The 11,462-nt window shown below is 48.7% G+C and overlaps 1 protein-coding gene across 1 annotated transcript; it reads left to right on the top strand.

Annotated features, from left to right (window-relative positions):
• Window positions 1–1,155: 1,155 nt before the first annotated feature.
• On the top strand, window positions 1,156–10,935 carry LOC310863012 (trypsin; the record flags this gene model as incomplete). Its single annotated transcript, XM_083771134.1, has 5 exons — window positions 1,156–1,216; window positions 5,825–5,984; window positions 6,818–6,959; window positions 8,071–8,388; window positions 10,765–10,935. The coding sequence occupies 5 exons, from the start codon at window positions 1,156–1,158 to the stop codon at window positions 10,933–10,935; spliced, it is 852 nt and encodes a 283-aa protein (XP_083627260.1).
• Between the last annotated feature and the right edge of the window lie 527 nt (window positions 10,936–11,462).

Genomic DNA, 11,462 nt, shown 5'->3' with positions numbered 1-11,462 from the left:
TCAGCAGGGAGAAGCTGCAGTGTGTTGACAGGCTGGGGCTGGCTGCCTGATACAGCTCCACGGTCACCATGGCAACAACAATGCAAGGCATTTACAGCAGTCAGGAAGGAGAGCTGTGACTTAATGAAGGATGCCTCATGAAGGTGAACCTTGTTCTCTCTCTCTCTCTCTCTCTCTCTCTCTCTCTCTCTCTCTCTCTCTCCGGCCCCGTCTCAATCATATCGTTGCTGTCGGGGCAGGAACCTCTTATCTCCCATCGTTTAACTTTTCGCATTTGTTTTGGTATAAATGAAACGTCCTTACTTATAATTCTACCACAGCGTCACGCTAAAGCATCAACAGTAGCTAAAGATTCATTTGTTTTGGTATAAATTAAACGTCCTTACTTATAATCCGACCACAGCGTCACGCTAAAGCATCAACAGTAGCTAAAGATTCTGCGAGATCTTGCCGATCGGCTAAATTTTTCTACCTTTGAATTTGAATCCTATACATACTGTATTTCATTGTACAGATAATCTACTGCTAGACTGTACTGTACTACACACTACTGTTAGGCTCTCATCTTGCTTATATGAATTATGATCCTTGATGACTATTTCTATGTATATTTCATGCATTACCATGTGTTGTTCTCGCTTACTGTAAATAGTCTGCTAAATGCCTAAACTGTAAATTGAATCCTATAGGTGGAAAATGCAGTTTTGGGGGTTGGGGGAAGACATATGAGGTTTCCCACCCCGAGGCTGGGACGGACTCCCGTTTCACAGACAGTTGTGTGGTGGTTACCGTGGTGGCAGAGGGGAGGGGGGGACGACGACGACGACGACGACACACAGGTGGACAGGTGGACAGGACAGGAGAGACAGTATTATACAGTAGAGCAACAAAGGTCGTGTGCTGGTGGTGTATATACTGTTAACTACTAGACTATAGACTAGAAGACTTCTAGAAGACATCGCTGACCTACCAACTCCCCCCCAGAGTTGTGCTGGTTCTCTGTTTCTCTGGTTCTCTGGTTCTCTGGTTCTCTGGTCATCTGGTCATCTGGTTATCTGGTTCTCTGGTCATCTGGTTCACTGGTCATCTGGTCATCTGGTCATCTGGTTCACTGGTTATCTGGTCATCTGGTCATCTGGTATAGTCTGCGCGATGATGACGACCCTCCTGTCGGTGTGTCTGTGCTGTCTGCTGGAGATGATGTTTCCGGTGGACTGTGAGTATTATATTCTCATATTATATATATATATATATATATATATATATATATATATATTCTATATTATATAGCCCATTTAGACCAGAGGACGATTCTACAAATGCCTTCTATGTTTCTATGTCATTCGTTCTCAAACATTTTCATGTCAAGGACCCCCAGAATTATCTGTATTTGGCCACCGACCCCCCCATCTGTAAATATGTTGCGCGGAGACAGGGGGGGGGGGGGGGGGGGCAACAGCTCCACCAGAGTGCTCCAGACTTCCCTCTCCAGAGCAACATTAGTAACGTCATTCTGGGCGATCCCAAGACGTTCCATGAAGGCCATGTCTGGAGATATAATCCCTCCATCTCATCCTTGGTCTGCCTCTGGGGTCTTCTCCCAGTGGGACGTGCAGTGCATGGAGGACCTCCCTAGGGAGACGCTCGGGAGGCATCCTTACTAGATGCCCTGAACCACCTAAGCTGGCTTGCTTTCCAAGCAAAGAAGCAGCAGGTATTCTCCAAGTCTCTCTCGCGTGGCGTGACGTAACTTCTCACCCTATCTCTAAGGGAGCCAGCTAAGGCATTTTGGTCGCTTGTATAGGCAACCTTATTCTCTCGGGTATGACCCTCAATTCATGACCATAGGTGAGAGTAGGAACACTTCATGACCATAGGTGAGAGTAGGAACACTTCATGACCATAGGTGAGAGTAGGAACACTTCATGACCATAGGTGAGAGTAGGAACACTTCATGACCATAGGTGAGAGTAGGAACACTTCATGACCATAGGTGAGAGTATAGGAACACTTCATGACCATACAGTAGGTGAGAGTAGGAACACTTCATGACCATAGGTGAGAGTAGGAACACTTCATGACCATAGGTGAGAGTAGGAACACTTCATGACCATAGGTGAGAGTATAGGAACACTTCATGACCATAGGTGAGAGTATAGGAACACTTCATGACCATACAGTAGGTGAGAGTAGGAACACTTCATGACCATAGGTGAGAGTAGGAACGAAGATTGCTCGGAAGACAGAGAGCTTTGCCTTCTGGCTCCGTGGTTCGTCACAACAGTGCGGTACAGCGACTGCCATAATAAAAAGATTTGGACATACTTTAAGTATATTTTGATACCAGATCATACCTTACTAAAGTAACATTTTAAAGTGTGAATCTGATCTAACACAATAGGTTAGCAAATACAAATAGAATAGTCAGTCAGTTTACAGAGCATGTAGGAAGGACTTTATCGTCTTTTTTCACTTTATAAGACTTCACCCTATCATAATGGTTTATGATTAATTCAGGACATCACACCCACCTCTGTATTCAAAAGTTCAGGCAAAATCCTTGTATATCTCCACATTATAACATTTATGTTATTGTTTTCATAAATTAATATGCTACAAGTATAGTGAAAATTGCAGCTCACAAGCGTAAAATAAAAAAATAAATGAATAATATAAATCAACAATAAAATGTTTAAGTAGGCCTACATACATATAGGCCATATACATGTGTGGCCTCACAGAGTTACTGTATACATTAAGTGACCGTTATAATTCCTATAATGTCTCCTATAGCCTGAGGCCAATGTACAGTACAGACAGTTGCGGTTGTTGCATAACACAGAGCGAGCCAAAGCCCCTCTCTGTTTCAGAGCTGGGCGAGGGGCTGTTTACTGTACGAATGAATGAATGAATGAATGAATAGTTTATTTCTGTACTTACATTTTTTACATTTTAAAGACAGATTGTAAAGTCAAGTTTAGCACCGAAAAGGTGTAGGCTAAAGCCGAAGCTTATTTTGCCTAACCCTTTTTGAAAGTAACATTAGTTACTGACAAAACAAAAACAAAGTAAGAAGACAAAAGCGAGAAAAACAAAGACAAAAGAAAAACAGCAGAAGCAGAGGAGAGAACAAAACATTTTTTTTCTTTTCTTCTTTTAGTTGTTGTACAGGATGTGACAGGCTAATTTAAGACAATAGGCCGAGAACAATCAGAGCTCCGTCCAAACGGGGAATTGAAGTGGTAATGATGAACAATAATAAAGTTATAGAGTTTAATTATAATAGGAATTACATTGATAATTGGATAATTGGGCTGTTTACTGTATACTGTTACCTTCATTCTGGGCGAGGGGCTGTGTACTGTACTGTTACCTTCATTCTGGACGAGGGGCTGACTGGGCGGAGGGCTGTGTACTGTACTGTTACCTTCATTCTGGGCGAGGGGATGACTGGGCGGGGGGCTGTATACTGTACTGTTACCTTCATTCTGGGCGAGGGGCTGGGCGGGGGGCTGTGTACTGTACTGTTACCTTCATTCTGGGCGAGGGGCTGGGCGGGGGGCTGTATACTGTACTGTTACCTTCATTCTGGGCTGGGCGGGGGGCTGTGTACTGTACTGTTACCTTCATTCTGGGCGAGGGGCTGGGCGGGGGGCTGTGTACTGTACTGTTACCTTCATTCTGGGCGAGGGGCTGGGCGGGGGGCTGTGTACTGTACTGTTACCTTCATTCTGGGCGAGGGGCTGGGCGGGGGGCTGTGTACTGTACTGTTACCTTCATTCTGCGGTGCACGAGGAGCGCCTGCCTCCCAGGTGACAGTAGAATCCGCTAATTGTTTAGCCAAGGTCAATGGCCTTGAGCAGAGGGATTAGTTCACTTCACGTGTTTGTGTCCTTATTGTTGCTTGAACTGAAGCTCTCTTGATTTACAACCAGGTGTTTAGAGCGAAATGTATACAGTAGTAGAAACAGCTCCTGTTGGAAACGAAGACGTGGTGTTCTAAAAAAGGTTCTCTAAAATTACAGCACGGAGACAAAGGCAGCACTCGGTTGCATAATTAGCACATTTCACTGGGAACTATTTCCCACCACACCTTCTTAAGCCTATTTAGAGGTTATTTTCTATGTAATATTGTGAAATGCATGGTCATTTTTTGATGTGATCTATCTACTTAATTGCGGCCTACTTTATCCATTTCCTTCACTTCCTTCCTTCACTTCCTTTAGGCAAATGAAGATAAAACAGAATTCTTAAAATCAATATACCGTAGGCTAGTTGCTCATGTAATGTTTTCAAATGTAAATCAAGGCAGAATGAAAATACATGGCATGGATGCACCTGGGACGTATCCTCAGTGATGTATCCCGAGATCATCAGGGTTTCGGGTCTCCCAACATCATACCCCTCACTCAGGTGACCCAGCCGGGGTGATCAAGTCCCGACTTACGTCCCAGTAGCTATACCCTCCATCAGACCCACTAGGGAAAGACCAGGGCCACACAATCTGTTGGAACCACTCCGGAACTACTCTGCCAGGACTGAGAGGCACCATTCTGGCACATGGAGGGACTAGGCTCTGTGGGTTGTCTCCTGTCCGGGCCCCTCCTACGTCTCACCAGGTCCACTCCTGCTCTCACCAGGAGTACCGCCAGGACCTGTGCGTTGCACCAGACTCCCAGCACCAGGACCTGTTTGTTGCACCAGACTCCCAGCACCAGGACCTGTTCGTTGCACCAGACTCCCAGCACCAGGACCTGTTCGTTGCACCAGACTCCCAGCACCGGGACCTGTTCGTTGCACCAGACTCCCAGCACCAGACAGACACTTCATTCAGGAGTGGTGGATTGATGAGCCCCAGTGGTTCTGCAGGCTCCACCGCTGGGCTCTGCCTAAAGGCCTCACCGATGTCTGGGGGCGCCAACCCATACTGCTCCCGGGGTGCCGTCTACATTCCGGCTGTCGTCCGTCTCTCCGGTGGTCACCAGACTATACTTGGTTGTCACCTCAGAACGAAAATACATGGATGCACCTGGGACGTATGCTCAGTGATGTATCCCAAGGTCATAGGCAAACTACTTCCTAGTCAAACGCTGTACCTCTTTGACCGCGGTATACCTCAGAGATCTGTACTCGGCCCCGTCCACTTTTCCCTCTACCCCACCACAGCGGCCTTTGAGTGCCAAAGTCTGATATCATTGCCACTAGAGGGCGCCCAAAGTGGGTTGAGTGGGACCTTCCGCGTTCCTTGAAGGTAGTTCAAATGAAATGGACCGCCACACTTCATGACCATAGGTGAGAGTAGGAACGAAGATTGCTCGGTAGACGGAGAGCTTTGCCTTCTGGCTCAGATCTCTTTTCGTCACAACAGTGCGGTAAATATAGTAAATCAGTGTCATATATATTCTGAAGAAACATTGACATTCAGTAATTGGGTCAAAAATAATATAACATAGTAAGTAGCCTTGTCGAGCCATGGGGCCCATAGGGGCAGGAGCCTATCTCCTGTTTCTGTACTGTGAGGCAGCTTGATGTACAAGTGGACATGACACTACCTTGATACAACCCTTGATGCTGAGTGTCAAGCACTGGGTCCCATTATTACAGTCTTTGGTATGACCCGGCCGGGGATTGAACCCCCGACCTCCCAGTCTCAGGGCGGACACTCTAAGGCTAAGCACAAGGCCACTGAGCTGCTCTAAAACAAAATCTAATAATTGTCTTGCCACGGACACATTTTTGTCCATGTGTGGACATATTATTGATGTTTTCCTGTGTCATTGTGAAGCTCAGCTCTAGTGTCTTGTGTTTCCTCCCCCCCGGGCAGGCAGGCTGCCCGTGCAGGGCCGTATCGTGGGGGGCTACACGCCTGCCCCCAACTCCATCAAATACATGGTGTCGCTGCAGAGCACCCGGGGACAGCACTTCTGCGGCGGAGCGCTGGTCCACAGGTCCTGGGTGCTGACCGCGGCACACTGCAACATCGGGTGAGTAGAAGCCACGGTTCACGTTTCAAATTGCCATATTTTGGATGTAAACTAACAGAATTTTCCAAACTTCCAAAAAAATGTTTAGCTTGTGAATTTTGCGGAGGGCCGCTCTTTCTCGTGCGTGTGTGCGTGCGTGCGTGCACAGAGATGTGTGTGTGATATTATTGTCCGATGACAGAAACGGGGTATAGGTTTCCGTCACATTCCCCCCCCCTAGCCCCCGCCCCCCAGCCTTCAGACAGTAACCCATTGTTCCTTCAACAGACAGACAGACACTTCTAGTATTTAAACCACAGCATAAGGACATTGTTCCTTCAACAGACAGACAGACACTTCTAGTATGTAAACTACAGCATAAGGACATTGTTCCTTCAACACACAGACAGACACCTCTAGTATTTAAGGACATTGTTTTAAAATATGAATAGGATAACATTTTATTAACCCCCCAGGGGGGAAATACAGCATCAAAGAGTACAACGAGTACAAAAGGACACAACGGTGAACAATACAGCCCGTAACAAACGATACAGCACTAAACTCTATAGCCTACTTGTTCACAGGCACGCACGCACGCACACACACACATGTGCTCCAGTGGTTTTCAACCTTTTTCATATCAAGGCCCATTCTTTATTCTCCATTTGAGCCACAGACCACCATTTGATGCAGATTTAGCCCAAACTAAAAAAATATGTCCACGTTTCCATGCTGTATTGACACAAACCTAAGTTGCGAACCTATACTGCCTTATAAAGGACATAAACTGTAAAACCATAACAGGCTCAACAGACAGCAGATAACAGTCCCTCTGTGATGGCCTCTTCTAGGAAGGACCACATGATGATGGTGGCGGGGGACAACACAATAGGGTTCTACGAGGGAACCGAGCAGTACTCCAAACCCCAGCGGCTGGTCGTGCACCCTCTGTACAACAGCAGCACCAACAACGCTGACATTATGCTCATCAAGGTAGAGAGAGAACGGTGCTTCTCAAAGTGGGGTGCAGGCCGGGCGGGAGGGGAACCCCCCCCCCCAGGGGTTTTGGGATGTTAGGCCAAAACCACACCAATGAACCGCCCATGCAACTCCTTGCAACCAAACGGTTGTGAGTAGTTGCACGCGACCATTAATTATCCATGATGACAATCCATGATGTCCTTAAAACTGTTTTGTTGCAAGGACTCGTTGCATTGGTGTTGTTTGGGCCTAAGATCCCAAAGTCTCCGGTAAGACTCCACTGGCCATTCAAATAATTGGCTTAGGAATGCGAAAGGGCCTTCCTGTGTGGAGTTTGCATGTTCTCCCCGTGTCCCCTAGGGTAGGTACCCTCACAAAAAACATGCAATAATCCTGGTCTCTAAACTACCTCCCCCTGGCCAGCCGGGGCGCCTGATGGAGGGGAAAGGAACTGGTTGGAATAACGTGTTCCTTCCAGGCGCTACGTCCAACCAGGGAACCAGGGTCCCCCTGTCAGGTGTAAAGGAGCAAGGACACTCAGGCATGAAGGAAGCATGAGTTCAAGTCCGTTGCGCTCCCCTTGTCCCCCATATATGGGGACTAGGTTGGCAAAGGGTGCAGTAGAGCCCAGGATCACATTAGATAATTGACACAGGGTACACAGTATTTCATGTATTTACTATGTGTTGTTCTTGCTTACTGTAAGTGCCTCTGGATTAACCCATTTTGGGCGGGAACACCCATTTGGTGTTTTAAAGCAGATACATATAATTTTTGGGGTCCTTGACATGAAATATTGAGTATACCACTGATATAGAAACATCAGAAAACTGTCAGGAAGACATTTCTTTTCATTTTGACGCCAGGTCTAAATGGATTAACCCATTTTGGGCGGGAGCCCCTTTTGGTGTTTCAAGCATTCTGTTATACTTTAGCTATTGAAAAATAGCAGATGTACAAGTTCTTCTGAACTTGTAGGTCTGCTATTTTTGAAAAATCGTAGAGCGACTGACGTAGAAGACATTTTTAGAATCTGATCTCAGGTCAGAATGGATTAAGAGCGTCTGCTAAATGCCTAACGATGTAGTTCTTCTTCCCCCCCCCCCACCCCCCCTGTGTCCAGCTGCGAGCTCCCATGGCGCTGAACCGCTGGGTGTCACTGGCCCCGCTGCCCCAACAGAGCACCGGGGTGGCGGAGGGCAGGGTGTGCCGGGTGTCCGGCTGGGGCTCCACGGGTCTGGGCCTGGGCCTGGGTCTGGGTCTGGGTGGTGCTGGTGGTGGTGGGGGCCAGCAGCAGCAGCCCAGCCCCTTCACCCTGCGCGCCGTCAAGGTGCCCATCGTCTCCAGCGCCCGCTGCAACGGCAGCCGGTCCTTCAACGGAAACATCAGCGCCAACATGATCTGTGCCGGCTATGCCACGGGCGGCAAGGACGCATGCAAGGTACCAGTGTTGTTTTAGGACGCATGCAAGGACGCATGCAAGGTATCAGTGTTGTTTTAGGACGCATGCAAGGACGCATGCAAGGTACCAGTGTTGTTTTAGGACGCATACAAGGACGCGTGCAAGGTACCAGTGTTGTTTTAGGATGAATGCAAGGTACCAGTGTTGTTTTAGGACGCGTGCAAGGACGCATGCAAGGTACCAGTGTTGTTTTAGGATGAATGCAAGGTACCAGTGTTGTTTTAGGACGCGTGCAAGGACACATGCAAGGTACCAGTGTTGTTTTAGGACGCATGCAAGGACACATGCAAGGTACCAGTGTTGTTTTAGGACGCATGCAAGGTACCAGTGTTGTTTTAGGAAGCATGCAAGGACGCGTGCAAGGTACCAGTGTTGTTTTAGGAAGCATGCAAGGACGCGTGCAAGGTACCAGTGTTGTTTTAGGATGCATGCAAGGTACCAGTGTTGTTTTAGGACGCGTACAAGGTACCAGTGTTGTTTTAGGATGCATGCAAGGTACCAGTGTTGTTTTAGGACGCGTACAAGGTACCAGTGTTGTTTTAGGATGCATGCAAGGTACCAGTGTTGTTTTAGGATGCATGCAAGTTACCAGTGTTGTTTTAGGACGCATGCAAGGTACCAGTGTTGTTTTAGGATGCATGCAAGGTACCAGTGTTGTTTTAGGACGCATGCAAGGTACCAGTGTTGTTTTAGGATGCATGCAAGGTACCAGTGTTGTTTTAGGACGCATGCAAGGTACCAGTGTTGTTTTAGGACGCATGCAAGGTACCAGTGTTGTTTTAGGACGCGTGCAAGGTACCAGTGTTGTTTTAGGACGCATGCAAGGTACCAGTGTTGTTTTAGGAAGCATGCAAGGACGCATGCAAGGTACCAGTGTTGTTTAAGGACGCATGCAAAGTACCAGTGTTGTTTTAGGACGCATGCAAGGACGCATGCAAGGTACCAGTGTTGTTTTAGGAAGCATGCAAGGACACATGAAAGGTACCAGTGTTGTTTTAGTTTCAGTCACATTTTACTCACCTGGAATGTTTTAGTCTAGTTGATTTAGTCGACTAAAATGTATTTTGGCGGACCTTGATGCCGTCATAATGGCTGTTTTTACACTTTAACACAATAGCAGATCTACAAGCTCAAAAGCTTGTAGATCTCTAGAAGTTCGGTAGAGACGGCGCCCCTCCGTCATCGTCCTCCCCAGTGCCTCCCCAATGTCTCCCCAGTGCCTCCCCAGTGCCTCCCCAGTGCCTCCCCAGTGCCTCCCCAATGTCTCCCCAGTGCCTCCCCAATGTCTCCCCAGTGCCTCCCCAGTGCCTCCCCAATGTCTGCCCAGTGCCTCCCCAATGTCCGCCATGGTGCCTCCCCAGTGTCTGCCCAGTGCCTCCCCAGTGCCTCCCCAGTGCCTCCCCAGTGCCTCCCCAATGTCTGCCCAGTGTCCCCCCAGTGTCCCCCCAGTGCCTCCCCAGTGCTTCCCCATGTCTCCCCAATGTCTGCCCAATGCCTCCCCAGTGCCTCCCCAATGTCTGCCCAGTGCCTCCCCAATGTCTCCCCAGTGCCTCCCCAATGTCTCCCCAGTGCCTCCCCAGTGCCTCCTCAATGTCTCCCCAGTGCCTCCCCAGTGCCTCCCCAGTGCCTCCCCAATGTCTGCCCAGTGCCTCCCCAGTGCCTCCCCAATGTCTGCCCAGTGCCTCCCCAATGTCTGCCCAGTGCCTCCCCAGTGCCTCCCCAATGTCTGCACAGTGCCTCCCCAGTGCCTCCCCAATGTCTGCCCAGTGCCTCCCCAATGTCTGCCCAGTGCCTCCCCAGTGCCTCCCCAATGTCTGCCCAGTGCCTCCCCAGTGCCTCCCCAATGTCTGCCCAGTGCCTCCCCAGTGCCTCCCCAATGTCTGCGCAGTGCCTCCCCAGTGCCTCCCCAATGTCTGCCCAGTGCCTCCCCAGTGCCTCCCCAATGTCTGCCCAGTGCCTCCCCAGTGCCTCCCCAATGTCTGCCCAGTGCCTCCCCAATGTCTGCCCAGTGCCTCCCCAGTGCCTCCCTAATGTCTGCCCAGTGTCCCCCCAGTGTCCCCCCAGTGCCTCCCCAGTGCCTCCGCAGTGTCTGCCCAGTGCCTCCCCAATGTCTGCCCAGTGCCTCCACAGTGTCTGCCGCCGACACACACACACACACACACACACACACACACACACACACACACACACACACACACACACACACACACACACACACACACACACACACACACACACACACACACACACACACACACACACACTCCTCTCTCTGTCGCTCTAATTAATCAGTCTGGTGTGCGAGGGGCGTGTCTACGGCGTGCTGTCCTGACCCCCTGTTGTTTGTTGTTGCAGGGAGATTCCGGAGGGCCCCTGGTGTGCGAGGGGCGTGTCTACGGGGTGGTGTCCTGGGGCCACGGCTGCGGCGACGCCCGTTTCCCCGGGGTCTACACGGCCGTGTCCAGATTCCGGCGCTGGATCGACTGGACCATCTACGGCTCCTACTCGCGCTGTAGAAAGTACTAGAGACGAGTTGAAATATTTAAAACAGTCTATGGTGGGGCTTTTAATGCAATTTAAATACTATAGCGCCAAGGATATCTTTTGAGAATCTCTTTTCCCTGCATCTCTTTTCCCTGCATATTTCTTTCTATTTTCTTTCTTTCTATCCCCCCTCCCCTGATTCTGAAAAGTGGCCAAAATGAGCTGATCTACAGCAAGCTACTGTACAATGGGCTCATATTGGCTACGCGTTGTAAGCTTGTAGATCTTCTATTTTTGGATTTTTGGATTTTTCTTTTGTTAAGTGAAAGTTGGTTAATTGTGTCTGTGGGGTTTCATAAACTTCATAAAAGTATTAAAGGGATATTTCACTTTAAAAAAAAATACTTTTGGTCATTTTATCTTCAGGCTTTTGTGAACAACCCCGGGCAGTTTTTGAGTTGCTCGATTTAGTATTTACTTCGCTGTCCATTTGGTTTTGATTGATTGAAATATGTATTTCAATCAATCAACAGTTTGTAGAATTACAGTACATTTCAAGCACAAACTCA

This window comes from Protomyctophum parallelum, assembly GCF_964188405.1.
Source record: "Protomyctophum parallelum genome assembly, chromosome: 8".
NCBI lineage: Eukaryota > Metazoa > Chordata > Actinopteri > Myctophiformes > Myctophidae > Protomyctophum > Protomyctophum parallelum.
Note: the sequence above shows the minus strand (reverse complement) of the source record. Positions and strands in the feature narration are given on the sequence as shown.